The 15,571-nt window shown below is 48.0% G+C and overlaps 1 protein-coding gene across 4 annotated transcripts in view; it reads right to left on the minus strand.

Annotated features, from left to right (window-relative positions):
• Nucleotides 1–15,571, minus strand: part of NINL (ninein like) — a 148,400-nt gene that overhangs the window by 5,647 nt on the left and 127,182 nt on the right. For 2 of the 4 annotated variants that reach the window (XM_080685885.1, XM_080685887.1), the window contains 7 exons: nucleotides 13,719–13,823; nucleotides 12,443–12,512; nucleotides 11,895–11,969; nucleotides 7,962–8,120; nucleotides 7,120–7,233; nucleotides 2,952–3,140; nucleotides 414–527 (listed from right to left, as the gene is read on the minus strand). In XM_080685885.1, the coding sequence (XP_080542011.1) occupies nucleotides 414–527; nucleotides 2,952–3,140; nucleotides 7,120–7,233; nucleotides 7,962–8,120; nucleotides 11,895–11,969; nucleotides 12,443–12,512; nucleotides 13,719–13,823 (826 nt within the window). The remainder of the gene's footprint in view (nucleotides 1–413; nucleotides 528–2,951; nucleotides 3,141–7,119; nucleotides 7,234–7,961; nucleotides 8,121–11,894; nucleotides 11,970–12,442; nucleotides 12,513–13,718; nucleotides 13,824–15,571) is intronic. The other 2 variants (XM_080685886.1, XM_080685888.1) reach the window with 1 other exon arrangement.

The raw sequence follows: 15,571 nt of genomic DNA on the forward strand, positions 1-15,571 counted from the left end.
GTGAGTATGCAAATTAACACAAAGATGGCAGGTTAATTTGCATATGCAGGTGCCGAGCGGCCAGGGGCAGGGCGGGATGCTTGCATTGTCACCACGGTGATGACGCAGGCAGGCATTCCGCACTGTCCCAGCTGCTCGGGGCCTCTGGGCAGTGTGGGAAGGCAGAAAGGTGACTTCAGGCTGGAGCAAAAAGGCGGCTCCGGCCAGAGCGAAGGCGGTGCCAGCAGCCAGGGGAAGGCCCATTCTTGCATAAATCTTCATGCATCGGGCATCTAGTATTTGTATAATCAGATTCTAAAAATGAAGTTTAGGCAGAGCCCCAAATTCATTGGTTCCAAATGAACACCCATAAAAAGAAAAAAAGAGTTCTGAAAGAGGATATTGATGTGTACTAACAGAAGCCCCTCACGTACCTGCTCTCCCAGCTCACCCACTTTTTCTTGCAGGAGCATTTCCATGTTCTTCAAAATCATTTCCACCTCTTCCACCTGCTCTTCTGTATGTTTAAGCTGCTTTTTATGTTCTTCCTGCCACAAAAGAAGGTTACACACCAATATTTTACATTTTAAAATCTTCTCGCCTAACCGGTTTGGCTCAGTGGATAGAGCGTCGGCCTGCGGACTGAAGGGTCCCAGGTTCGATTCCGATCAAGGGCATGTACCTTGGTTGTGGGCACATCCCCAGTGGGTGGCGTGCAGGGGGCAGCTGATTGATGTTTCTCTCTCATCGATGTTTTTAGCTCTCTATCCCTCTCCCTTCCTCTCTGTAAAAAATCAATAAAATATATTTTAAAAATAAATAAATAAATAAAAATAATCTCAGGCTTATTTTAGAGTGGAAATTAGCTAAAATGTGCAAATATGAGAGTAACTATTGATAACCTTTCCTCCGTATAGAGTAAGTTAAAAAAATGTTCTGTCACAAACCACAAAACTATTATTTTTGTAGTTCAAGAATTAGCAGACCGCCCTATCTGGTTTCACTCATTGGACAGAGTGTCAGCCTGAAGGGTCCCGGGTTCCATTCCGGTCAAGGGCACATGCCCAGTAGGGTGCATGAGGCAGCCAATCAATGATTCTCTCCCTCTCCCTTCCTCTCTGAAATCAATAAAAGTATGTTTAAAAAAAAAAAATTAGCAGACTAAGTATCCCTAAAGAATTTCTGATCAAATTTCTTTGTTTTGTCACTAATCTATCATAGTTTATCATTATCTCTAGCTGAACACTACTGCATAATGCTGAAAGGTTATTCGTTGTCGAATTTATGCTTTACAAACATTACATTTTACCCACCTTTCAAGTCTTGCTCTGATTTTTGCCCTCTGGTTCCTGATCTCCCCATCCCACCTGCCTTGAACTTTTCCTCATGAACTGTGTTACTCAGGATCAAGTTACTTTTTCAGGCTTTTAAATTAAACACTTACACAGGGTGCACACGTCCCCCAGACAATTCAAGCACTTTAGAAGTGCGAACTCATTGATGCTTCACAATAATGCTTTGAGCTGGTATCGGAATTTTACAGATGAGGAAACTGGAGCCCAGAAAGGTTAACTGGCCCAAGGTTACTCAGCTGGGAGGTGGGGGAGCCGCGATCCCAATCTCTGCAGGCAACGCTCTGAGCCACCATGTCCTGCTGCCCTTTAAGGCAGTGGCCCTCTTTCTACATCTCTAGATGCCTGGCACACAGCCGGCTCCTCAAGTCGATCCTGTTACCTTGCTGACCTCTTGTCCCACGGCCATCCTCCTCCCGCCCTCCCTCCAATCCTTGCTATTCTTTTTTTTTAAAAATTCTCACTTGAGTTTTTTTCCATTGATTTTTTAGAGAGAGAGTGGAAGGGAGGGAGGATGGGGAGAGAAAGAGAAACACTGATGTGAGACACATGAATTGGTTGCCTCCCACACAAACCCACACTGTGTCTGGGAATCAAACCTGCAACCCTTCGGTCTGAGGGCCGATGTTCTAACCACTGAGCAACCAGCCAGGGTGACCTTGCTGTTCTTAAATATGCCAAATACATACCCATCTCAGGGCCATTGCACGTGTTGCCCCTGCTGCCTAGAGTCCTCGTTCCCCAGGTAACTGGATGGCTTGCTGCCTCAACAACCTCAGGCGTTGGCTCAAGAACCACCTTCTCTAGCTCTCCTATTTAAAAAGGCAAGACCTCCCACTCCACAGCACTCACCACCACCTGGTGTGCTAGCCACGGTTCATTTTTTATTTTGGTCTCCCTACCACCAGTATAATTTGGCTCCAGACTTTTGCCTTGTGTGTCATTTCTGCATCTCCAGTGCCTAGATCAGTGCGTGCCCAGTAAGTCACTTCTGTATTCCTTATGTACCCTTGGTGGGTTTTCTTTTCAGTCTGCATAACAGTTTAAGATTGTTTTTTTAATTAGGTGCATCATTTGGAAACTGGGAGTATTTATATAAAATTCTAGTTTCTTTGAAATCAGGAGCATTGAAATGCAGGGGCTACACAGCCGAGGAGCAGCACCCATTGCCTCACCTTTCAGCCCTGTAAGCATTTAGTGTGTGGCCCCTAACGTTTAGCCTGGGGCCTACCGCAGACTCTGCAGCCCCCAAGGACAGACTGCAGCTGAGAGGAACTGGGGCCCCCAGGCTGAAGAGACCTTCAGGATCAGCTCACTCAGTGCCTCCCAGAGGGCGTGAGACACCTTCCCAAAGAGGCTCCCTGCACCTCTCACCTCCCTGGTCCTTCCTCAGCATCTGTTAAGAGTCCTTATTATTCATAGTGGAAATCAGGGCCACAGCTTCTGTACAACCAGTTCTCATGGAGTTAGGATGGCCTGTTGGGCCATCTCCCCCTTGGCACTAGGACAGTTTTAGGCTAAGTTGGACCAACGATCCAACTTCTCTTCCCCCCACTTCCCCCGTACCCCCCTGCCCCCATCACCATCAGCTGGAACCTCAGGGCTCTTGTTGCCACTCACCCGCTGTCGCCTCCCTTCCTCTTGCTGGAGGCTGCACTGCTGGCAGAGCTGCTGAGCTGCCCGCTGCTCCCATTCCAGCAGTTGCTGCAGCTCTGCCACGCAGCCCACAGGCACGTTCTGCTCCATCTGCTCCTGCAGCTGGTGGACGTCCTGTGAGGGCTGGTCAGGGCTCAGGTTGGCTCCGTGCAGCTGTACCAGAGAAAAGGCCACAACAGCTTTGGTGTGACTGCTGAGAGTTACAGGGTCACTGTCAGACACGAGGACTGTTTAAGGACACCCTACAACTGGAAGCACAAGTAAGGCGTCTTCTCTCCTTTGTGGTCCCTGCATCCGCAGCAAAATGCAGAATTTGTAAAGGGCCTATTCATTGGAATTCTGACAGCAAACTCCCAGGCAGCTAGAGCTGCAGTGAGAGGAAAAGTTGTGCCTGTGATCCTCAGAATGACGCTAAGACTTCACGTTGGATCCATGGGAGATCACGGGATATTCTGTCCAGTTTTACCTTCCAGCATGCCTCATTGGAGCCTGATTATTTAAACACTATATAACCCATGCAAGCCAGATATGGTAATAATCGAAGTGGAGAATTTACCCTTCTGAGACCCGCTGGGGCCAGGGTCACAGGGTAACTAGCACACAATGAGAGCAGAAGGAAACTTGGGAGCAGCTGTGGGATGAAGCTCCCCAGCCACAGAGGACTGCCAGAACTCATGGAGTTATGCTGAGTTCTCATGATTGAACTGCATATCATGTGGCCAGTGTTTTTACTAAGCAATCAGGAGGTCAGATCCAAACGCCATTTAATTCACTCTGGCTCTGAGGCTTCATCTAGAATACGCACCGTTCCCTTGGCCCCTAAAGGAACTGGCCACATCAGCCCTCATGCACCTCTGAGGCTCTATCAAATGTCACACTCAGGAGGGTATCTTTGCTCCCCTGATATACGTCATCAGTTTGGCTCAAAGACACTCTTACAAAAATTTCAAAAATGTCACACTTAGGGCAGGTCTCAAAGTGGACACATGGCCAGAGAGAAAGGGCGGGTGCCACCCAAGAGTAAGCGGCTGCAAACCTCCAGCCCAGGTTCCTCTCAACAGTCACTGCGTCACCTCACATCCCTGGAGGACCACCTGAGGGACCACATCATCAGTGACACACAGCAGTTCTCTAGGACGGGAGGTCAGCCCAGGGAGATGCACTGTGCACGCTTCCTTTGAACACACTGCCTTATGCTCCTCACTGCCGCCTTCTACAGCCACCCTGTTCTCTGAATGTGGTGTCTGACATGGACCTTTACTGCGGGGAGAGCAGGGGAGTCCCTGCAACTATCTACACGGGCAATTCGCCCATAAGCCTCCACAAGCTGAATTCTTTCCAGTCCTTTTCATCTCCCTCTTCATGGAAGTGAGATGCAGATGGAGCTGCTCTTTCTGCCCCGTTGAGAATTGGGCTCTGAGCCTCTCCCTCATTCACAGGTAGGGATTGTGCCGTCACCCACTGAAAGGTGGGCTCTGCGCCCTCCCCTTGAATCCAGGCTGGACCACCAGAATGTTGGATTTGGTCAGCATGTTTTTTTAAAAAATAGCACTGGGACCTCCCTTGGCCTCATCCAAGCTGCCCCCCTGCTAGTGCCTGTCCCACCTGCTTGGCTCTGTGACCGCCTAGACCAGTGGTCGACAAACTCATTAGTCAACAGAGTGGCAAACGGCGGCTCGTGAGCCGCCGTTTGCCAACCACTGTCCTAGACGTTCCTCCTCATAACCATCTATGGATGCACCAGTGATAACAATGAGTCCATCTCACGTATCTCCACACCCATCCTCATCCCAGCACACCCATCCTCATCCCAGCACACCCAGAGGTGTCTTAACTGCTCTGTAGATGCCTCTACTTCCCTCCTCTGGGCTTTCATCAGTGTGGTCTCGGGGGGAATCTTCTAAGTCACAAAGAAGTGGAAACCAGCTCGTGCTGCAGCAGATTAAGTAAGGCAACTTCTGCCTGTGACGCTGGCTGACTCAGTCTCAAAGGGTTCAAACTGGCCAAGGCTATTTCTCAAGGGCCCTTTCAGACTTAAAAACAGAGAAGGGAACCCCCAAATACAGAGGTATCTCTGGGAAAGTTCTTGTTTATAGTGGGAAAGCTGACAGCCTAAAGGATCTCCCAACAGCCTTGGAGGGCCCCACACCCAGGCTGACCCCTCTGCAGCTTTGGGCATCTTGCCCTCTCACACCAGGCAACCACGACCGGCCAAGTCCAGCTGTGGGGCCAAAAGCCAGTGGGGGAACCTGCAAAGAGGCAGGCACTCAGGTGCCATACTCAAGTGAGGCTGGTGCTGGGACTGAGGCCACATAGGTTAAGACCCCTTCCATACCATGCTTAGGGTGGTCTCTCCCACGGCCCCTCTTTCCTCCCTACAGCCCCCTGGCCCTCCAAGTCCACCCCACATGAGTCTGCACTGGGCTCTCAGTACTCAAGATACCTCCTACTGTCACACTCCTGCCATTCTCTCCTCCCTCTTGAGCCTGGCTCTCCCAGGAAGAACTGGCTACCCACTCTGTGTCCCTGCACCTCACACTGTCAGGGCACTCTGAGGTTCCTATTCACAGCTGCGAGCTCCCTGCCTCCCTGTCTCGGCACCTCATGAGCCTAGCAAGTGCTGGATAAATGCTGGAGCAGGAGAGAGTGTGGAAGCCAGCAGACAGGGACGTGCATGTAAATAATGTGTGAGACGAGGGCATGGAGATCCTTACCCATGGGGTCTACTCTGCCCCACGGTCTGGCTGGCTGCTTGGATCTGACACCACCTCCCCTCAGAAGCTACCCTGAAGCTCACCTCTGGCTCCCTGGTTCTATAAAGGGCACACCCAAAGACATGCTTACTGAGATACAGCTCTTCATATGGCCTGCTAAAGGTCAACCCAACTCTGGATGAGGCTTGACTTCAGTCCTGGGCCTGGTAAGTGCCCCACTAGCTGTGCAATCTCAGGCCGGCCCAAAAACTCCTCTGGAATGGATTATCCTAGCAATGCTCTGTCAGCATTGACCTGCATTGACTCTCCTTCCCAGACGGGACCCAGCATCTCAGGCCATCACATACACCTTCCCAGACAGACCCAGCGTCTCAGGCCATCTCATGCACCTTCCCAGACGGAACCCAGCATCTCAGGCCATCACATACACCTTCCCAGACGGGACCCGGCATTTCAGGCCATCACATACACCTTCCCAGATGGGACCCGGCATCTCAGGCCATCACATACACCTTCCCAGACGGGACCCAGCGTCTCAGACCATCACATGCACCTTCCCAGAAGGGACCCAGCGTCTTAGGCCATCACATGCACCTTCACAGACGGGACCCAGCATCTCAGGCCATCACATACACCTTCATAGACAGGACCCAGAGTCTCAGGCCATCACATACACCTTCCCAGACAGGACCCAGCGTCTCAGGCCATCACATACACCTTCCCAGACGGGACCCAGCGTCTCAGGCCATCACATGCACCTTCCCAGAAGGGACCCAGCATTTCAGTCCATCACATACACCTTCCCAGAAGGGACCCAGCGTCTCAGGCCATCACATACACCTTCCCAGACAGGACCCAGCATCTCAGGCCATCACATACACCTTCCCAGAAGGGACCCAGCGTCTCAGGTCATCACATGGACCTTCCCAGACGGGACCAAGCGTCTCAGGTCATCACATGCACCTTCCCAGAAGGGACCCAGCGTCTTAGGCCATCACATGCACCTTCACAGACGGGACCCAGTATCTCAGGCCATCACATGCACCTTCCCAGAAGGGACCCAGCATCTCAGGCCATCACATACACCTTCATAGACAGGACCCAGCGTCTCAGGCCATCACATACACCTTCCCAGACAGGACCCAGCGTCTCAGGCCATCACATACACCTTCCCAGACGGGACCCAGCGTCTCAGGCCATCACATGCACCTTCCCAGAAGGGACCCAGCATTTCAGTCCATTACATACACCTTCCCAGAAGGGACCCAGCGTCTCAGGCCATCACATACACCTTCCCAGACAGGACCCAGCATCTCAGGCCATCACATACACCTTCCCAGAAGGGACCCAGCGTCTCAGGTCATCACATGCACCTTCCCAGACGGGACCAAGCGTCTCAGGCCAGCATGTACACCCACCTGGTTTCGACTTTCTTCAAGGGTCTCTCTCAGTTGTGACCATGACAGTCTCAGGCTCTGGCATTCCTGATTTATGAGTTCAAGTTCAAGTTCGAGTTTTTTAATTTGGTCACCCTGTTTTAAAAATAATCAACCTCCTGAGTGTAAGAAATAGCAATTTGATACATGTTTAATGTAGAAATGTCAGAAAATTACAGAAGGACAAAAATTGCAAAATTTAAACCACCCATGCTCCCAGCAGCCCAGAACCACACCTGACATTGTGCTGTCATCCTCTACACACAGCATCTCTACCATAAGACTGGCACAGTGTCAGATGCTGTGCTTTTCTTACTATATCTTTCATTTCCCCATGACATAACTATTATTTGAAAACATGGATTTTAACAACTATACCATAATTTACTGACTCATTCAGTAAATTGCTGATGGATGATTCAAGCCAATTCCAATTCTGTTTTGCTATTACAAATACCACAGCAATGAAAATACTTCCAACTAAGTCTTTCCACAATACTCCAGTAAAATGCCCATAAGAAGAATCACGAAGTCAGAGGATATTGACATTCTTGAGGCTCTTGATACATATTTTGCCCAACTGTCCTCCCGAGAGGCTGGCAGTTTTACTCTTTACCATCAGAATGTAATTCCTTTCTGCTACCTGGGACTTGCAGAAGCTGCTGAAGTCCACATATTTTCCAGGGCTTGCCAGTTAAGTGCCTTCCTTTCACCTGCGGGGCAGTGCCTACCTCTTGGCACATTAGGGCTGCTCCTGATATGTGTTAGGCTGCCTCTCTAATGTGCCCGCTCCTCTCTACCCCACGGACCCAGCCACTACTCACCTGCAACTCCTCCCGACGTCCAGCCTCCTCCAATCTCTGTGTTAACAGCTGAATGGTGATGCCATTGTTCTCAATGTGGGTCTGCTGGCTAGAGGCCTCCTCTCCTAGCTGAAGGACCCTGTGGTTGAGCTGAAGCAATTCATCCTTGCATTTCTGACTCTAGAACAAAAGGGATGAAACGGATAAAAAAGTTATTTTTTTAACCAACAGCTCAATTCAGATCATTTCAGTGATTCTCCACCAGGGATGCTTTTGTTTCCCGGGGGACATTTATTTATTTTTTATTTTTTTATTTTTTAAATATTTTATTGCTTTTTTACAGAGAGGAAGGGAGAGGGATAGAGAGTCAGAAACATCGATGAGAGAGAAACATCGATCAGCTGCCTCCTGCACACCTCCTACTGGGGATGTGCCCGCAACCAAGGTACATGCCCTTGACCGGAATCGAACCTGGGACCTTTCAGTCCGCAGGCCGACGCTCTATTCCCGGGGGACATTTATAATGTCTTTTGACAGTTTTCGTTACCACCTTTGGTAAGAGGATTACTACTGGCAGCTGGTGGGTGAGGTACTCAGCACCCTGCAATGCATAGAATGATCTAGCCAGGGGTGGGCAAACTTTTTGACTCGAGGGCCACAATGGGTTCTTAAACTGGACCGGAGGGCCGGAACAAAAGCATGGATGGAGTGTTTGTGTGAACTAATATAAATTCAAAGTAAAGGAGCGGAGGGGAGAGCAAGAGAACCGGATAGAACAGCCGGATCCGGCCCGCGGGCCGTAGTTTGCTCAAGGCTGATTCTAGCCAGTGCAAGCACAGGAAACTCTCCTCTACCCTAGAAAAAAGGAGCCACATCTGGAAAACCAGAGGTGGTTATATGCCATGAAGATCCAAACCACTGTTCTGAAGACCTCTCATGTTTTTCTCATTTCTTCCAGTTATTGCTAACATTATTTTAAGCAATTTGAAGGAAAAACATATAAATGAGATATATAAATCTCCTCAAAATACCCTCTGATCTTTTTCATTAAACACATAAATGTAGCTTATAGTAGGGTATAGGAATTGATTAAATTGTGTGTTTTGCTTTTTCTAAATAACCACCACCCAGCAGATAGTGGGTGCTAAACAAATGCTCATTAGATGGATGTGCAAATGCACTGAATTGAAACAGCAACTAGAAAGTCCCGCCTTCAGAGTGGGTTAGGGGCTGAGGTAGGTAGGCAAGGAGAAGGTGGGTATGGTTATAAAAACAACATGAAGGGTCCCTGTGGAATTGGAACTATTTGGTATCTTGACTGGTGGTGGATATATGGACCTATACAGGGGATAAAATTGTGTAGAATTTAATACACACACACATACACACACACGAGTACAGAAGTAAAACTGGTGAAATCGGAATGAGATCCATGGGTTGTATCAATGTCAATAGATTGGTTGCGATATTTGTAATAGGCTCATTTGTGTCCTCCCAAAATTCATATGTTGAAGGCACAATTCTCAGTACCTCAGAATGTAACTGTACTATATTTAGAAATTGGGTCTTTAGCCCGACCAGCATGGCTCAGTGATTGAGCATTGACCTATGAACCAGATCACGGTTTGAGTCCCCGTCAGGGCATATGCCCAGGTTGTGGGCTCCATCCCCAGTGTGGGGCATGCACATGGCAGCCGGTCAATGATTCTCTCTCATCATTGATCAGATTTCTATCTCTCTCTCCCTCTCCCTTCCTCTCTGACATCAAAAATATATATTTTTAAAAAGAAAGAAAGAAATAGGGTCTTTAAAGAGGTGTTTAGGGAAAAAAAGAAGTGTTTAAGGTAAAATGAGGTCATTCGAGTAGGCTCTAATGCAGTATGATAGTGTCCTAATAAGAAGAGATTAGGACAGGCACGAACCAGGGAAGACCATGTGAGGACATAGGAGATGACAGCTGTCTATAAGCCATCAGTAAATGACGGTAACATATTATAACCCATTGAATAAAACAGGACCCTATGATAGCAATATAATGATGTAAATAAATAAACAAATGGGGAGAAATTTCTTCCTTACACTGGAATACCAATTAATAAAACAAAAGGAATGGTGGAGTTAGTCACCAATTGGCCACCATCAGAGTAATAACTGAGTCCACCAAGAAACAAAAGATGCTAAGGTAAGTGGGTGAGAGTTTGATGAAGAACAGAGTATTTAGTTAATATCAAAGTATCCACCCATAAAATGCTCATTAATTACACAGGGAAAAGTAACTTTACTGTGGAGTAGCCTGACCAACACCACCTAACCAAGAATTATTAGCAATGGGACAAATCATTGTCCCTCTGATAGGATGAAATGAGAAGAATACAGTAGCATTTTCTTTATATTCTTGCCAAGGATACATTATCTAAATCTAATCACAAGGAAACATCAGACAAACTAAACTGAAGAACTTCATACAAAATAACTGCTTGTTATCATCAAAAGTGCCAAGGTCCTAAAACCAAGGATGGACTGATTGAAGGTGACTAAATGCCAAGCGGAATTCTGAATGAGTGGGGCCGCTGGCAAAAGTGAACAGGAGACTAAGGTGGGGTCTGTACCACATTCATTTCCTGACTTTTGAGGGATGAGGGGAGCGATGGGTCAGCAACTCACTCAGGTCTTTCAGAAAAAAGTTCTCTATTTCCTTTTAGTAAGTTTGAAATTATCCTAATATATAAAAAGCCAGGGTTGTAACATACAAAATGACCCAAGGCTCGACCGACTGGAAGTCAGTGCTGGGTTGCTGTGGTGACCCAGCAGTGACTGCCCACCTCTCCGGGCGCCGTGACCCAGCACTGACTGCCCAGGGCAGAGGTCGGCAAACTGCGGCTCGCGAGCTGCAGTTTACCGCTCTGTTGACTAATGAGTTTGCCGACCACTGGGATAGGGGCTTAATCACAAGGAACAACAACAGCCTGTAATTATTGGAATCGAGAGTCTAGGTCAGTGGTCGGCAAACTCATTAGTCAACAGAGCGGCAAACCACGGCTCACGAGCCACAGTTTGCCGACCACTGGCCTAGGGGGCTGCGGATGAGGCATGAAGAGAGGCCTGGACAGAGAAGCAGGGTCTGATCCAGAGCCTCCGTGGCAGCTGTTGATCAGTCCTTGCCTCTCTCTCTCTTTCTCTCGGGGCCTGGCCAGCAGCTGCACCTCTCTTTCTCTCTGGCTTCCGCTGGGGCTGCTGATCAGCCCCGACTCTCTGATCAGGCCTACTGATAGGCCCCGAGATGCTGACTGGCATAGAAACCGACCAATCAGAACCAAATCTGGGTGAAGTGCGAGGAGCAAATGGCTGCCTAGGAGGTGGAGCTTTTGACGCTGACTGGCATAGAAACCAACCAATCAGAAACAAATCTGGGTGAACTGTGAGGAGCCAATGGCTGCCTATGAGGCAGAGCTTTTGATGCTGACTGGCATAGAAACTGACCAATCAGAACAAAATCTGGGTGAAATGTGAAGAGCAAATGGCTGCCTATGAGGCAGAGCTTTTGACGCTGACTGGCATAGAAACCGACCAATCAGAACCAAATCTGGATGAAGTGCGAAGAGCCAATGGCTGCCTATGAGGCAGAGCTTTTGACACTGACTGGCATAGAAACTGACCAATCAGAACCTAATCTGGGTGAACTGCGAAGGCAGAACCTAAGGTGGGGGCTGAGGAGGGGTTTTAAGGGCAACAGCTATTTGCTGTAAGGTGTAAGAAAGCAGTTCAATTTTTTAATGACCAGTTTGGCAATATAGTGCATATGGCTGGCTATCAGTCCAGATATAGGGATTATGTATTTTTGTCTGCCAAGAGCATCTCCTCTTGCTGAAAAAGGCTTTGCCACCACTCCCATTTAAGCAATTCTAACCTATATAATCTATCTATACTACTAAAAGGGTAATATGCTAATTATACCGGGTCGACCGGCCCTCTTCCGGATGTCCGACTTCCTTCTGGACAAAGCCATGGTGGTGGGGGCCAAGGCAGAGGCTGTTAGGGGCAATCAGGTTGGCAGGGGAGGGCAGTTGGGGGTGACATCAGGCCGGCAGTGGAGGGCAGTTGGGGGCAACATCAGGCCGATAGGCGAGGGCAGTTGGGGGCAAGATCAGGTCGGCAGGAGAGAGCAGTTGGGGGCGAGATCAGGCCAGCAGGGGAGGGCAGTTAGGGGTGACCAGGCAGGCAGGCAGAGGCAGTTAAGGGTGATGGGGCAGGCAGGCAGAGAGGTTAGGGCAATGAGGCAGGCAGGCGAGCGGTTAGGAGCCAGTGGTCCGAGATTGTGAGAGGGACGTCCGACCGCCGGTTTAGGCCTGATCCCCCAAGGTGTCCCCAATTGGAGTGGGTGCAGGCTGGGCTGAGGGAACCCTCTCCCCCCATGCACGAATTTCATGCACCAGGCCACTAGTTTCAAAATAATGAAGAAAAGGAGGGTAGCATTAGTGGCATGCCAGGTGTCAATACTTGACCTGTTTGTTGAGCTCTTCCATTTCGGAGCAGGTCTTTTCCTTATCTCTCTTTAAAAGCTCAATTTCCTTCCTGTTGAAAAGCAAAATTGACAATATCACTTTGGCCATCCAGTTTCTTTTTCCGTCATCGCCCACTGTAACCACAGCACCTTGGAGCTGTGGCCACAAACCACTCTCACACCTGCTCTTGGCCATCACTCTGTTACTATTGTACACTATTGCCGCTGCTGATCCAAGTGGGTCCCAATCCTCAGAACCAGCGGACGCTGGTTACAGAACAAAACGCTCTGTAACGTCCCTCAACTGCACCCATGAATATCTCTAGGGCACAGCATGTTCACTACCAATAGCATGAAGACCCCAAAAGCTTTACATCCACTAAGGTCTGATGTCAAAGGGGGGCTGGCAGCAAATGTAGGGAAAAATGGTTCCTGGGGTGAAAAACTTTTAGATTTCAGAATTGCTATAATGTGATAGCAATCAGTTTGTTTGCCTACCTCTTCTGGATTCCATATTTTAATTAATCATAGCAATTTAATAATCAAATCAGTAACACATTCTCAGCCTTTTAGAGCTGAGCTCATTTTCAATTTCAGAGCTAAAAAAAAGGTCAGCCCACTGTCCTTGGATAAGATAGGGCTACGGGCATGAAAGCAGAAATCCACCAGCAGGTTTTCTGTGTCCACCTCACCCCCAACTGTCTCTCCTGCCTCAGTGCTCAAGCTTTGCACCTCTTCTCCATTCCCACCTCCCTACCCCGACTATGACTCACTAAAATCAACAGACAGAAATGAATCTTGGAGAAAAGCATAGCTGAAACCATTATCAGGTCATGAGTGAACAGATTTTCCTTGCCCAGAAAGGCCTCTGGAGCACCACTTACCCCTACAAAAGTACTTGCTGCTCCCCACCCTTAGCATAATGTGGAGTATTTCTGCAGGGGTGAGAAGCATGGGAACATTGAGGTAAGCGGGCCTGTGCTGGAGCTGCTCACTGTGGTGATGACTGTGCTGCATGCTCGCACTTTCTACCCAAACTTCTGAGACCAGACTCTCAGGAAGGTTGCCAGCATTTGGAAGGAGGCCTGAGCCTCTCATGCATGTCCAAGCTGGTCAGAGGTCAGCATGGCTCGCCCACTTAGGGTTTTCTGGAATGCGGGATTGCTCTGTGAACATCTCCCACTTTCTACAGCAATACCTTCTAAGCTCATTCTACAAAGAGTAACATGTGCCATAGGCTGTAAGTTCTGAGTGAACCAATGAGACAGGGCTCTTACCTTTGTGCATCATTTGTCCTTTCTGTAGATTCAAGCTCTTGCTGCATTCTCCCCAGCTCATTTTTCAACACTGTGTTTTCTTCAGAAAGCCTATCCAACTTAATTCTGCATGAAAAATAGAAAAGAGAAAGAAGACTGGAAACTCAGGCACTAGGTACCAAATGCAGCCCACATTAGTCGGGTCTTGAAGTCGGAAGTCATGGTAGTCCTGCCATCTACATTTCCTCTTCCCTAGATGATGGCACAGGGCATACTTTTCCTTTTCCTTTCTCTCTATCCAGTTACAACATGCTACAGTTTGCATCTCCCTAGAGAGAAGCTACAGAAAGGAAAGCTTTCTTAGCTTCCAAAATTGTCACACAATCAACAATTCACTAATATATTCAGCACCTTGGTTCCATTTACTCTGTGTTTACAGCTGACCTGTTCCTGCATCTTATAAACTCTAACTGAAATGTGAGTGTCTGCGGTTGGTACCAATGCACAATGTTGGGTTGTGAGTCCTCAGGTTATTGCAGAGGATATACATCCTTCCATCAGTGAACTCCAGCATGGAGCTAAGAAACACAAGGAATAAGAAGATGGAAACACATGGGCACATTCTCCTCCTTAGGTACAGTACCTCCCCCACTATCCTATTCTCTGAGGCCACAGCACTGGGAGGAGAAACCTAGGAAGATGCCCACATCCATTCATGGAGAGAAACCTGACATCAGGTGGATTCTTCCAGGGAGAAAAAAGCAAGTATAAACAACTACTACATGAACCAACTGTGTCTAAAGCCACCTCTGCTTTCTGATGACTCTAGAGCCGTGGTCGGCAAACTGCGGCTCGCGAGTCACATGCGGCCCTTTGGCCCCTTGAGTGTGGCTCTTCCACAAAATACCACGGCCTGGGCGAGTCTATTTTGAAGAAGTGGCGTTAGAAGAAGTTTAAGTTTAAAAAATTTGGCTCTCAAAAGAAATTTCAATCGTTGTACTGTTGATATTTGGCTCTGTTGACTAATGAGTTTGCCGACCACTGCTCTAGAGTCTCAAATATAACACCATCACTATATGACAAATGAGCAACTTACCAATAAATACCACAAATGAGGTGGCTAAAACCCATACTTGCTGCCCAGAAAATTTATTCTTTTTTTAAAAGCTACATTTAAAAAAATCCTCACCTTAACATATGTCTTTTTTTAAATATGTTTTTATTCATTTTAGAGACAGAGGAAGGGAGATGGAGAGAGAAGAAGAGAGAAACACTGATCCCACTACTGGGGATGGAGCCCACAATCTGGGCATGCACCCTGACCAGGAATCGAACCAGCGACCTCTTGGTGCATGGGACAATGCTCAATCCACTGAACCACACCAGCCGGGCCAAAGACTTCATTCTTAACACATGTTGGTCTGGCTGACATTTATTACCCCCAATAGGTCTCTATCTGGCATTAGCTTGTAATGTTTTCAATCTAAAAATACTCAAAGCCACATGATCTCATTAATATTTATGTATTATGGTTATTATAATATCAAATACCTCTTTCATAAGCATAAATATGGCTTCATTTTATTTCACAAGGAACTAAAGAAAAATATAAAGAAATAGAAATCGCTGGAATTTTAAAAGCAGCAAAGGTTTTCAAGCAGAGGAGTAAAAAAAATGAGATCTGTGTTTTGAAACTGTCACTCTGGCTCCAGTATGGAAAAAGAAATTGATTCAAGGCAGGTATATGTGTGTGTGTGGGGGGGGGGGAGGGGGAGTAGGTGGGTGGGGGGGAAGCAGGGCATCTACTTCCAGCTTCCTAGATATCAGATAAGCTGATGGTTGCCCCATCCCATCCCCTACACACTCACCAAACT

This window comes from Plecotus auritus (genome assembly GCF_963455305.1).
Source record: "Plecotus auritus genome assembly, chromosome: 8".
In the NCBI taxonomy this organism is placed as follows: Eukaryota; Metazoa; Chordata; class Mammalia; order Chiroptera; family Vespertilionidae; genus Plecotus; species Plecotus auritus.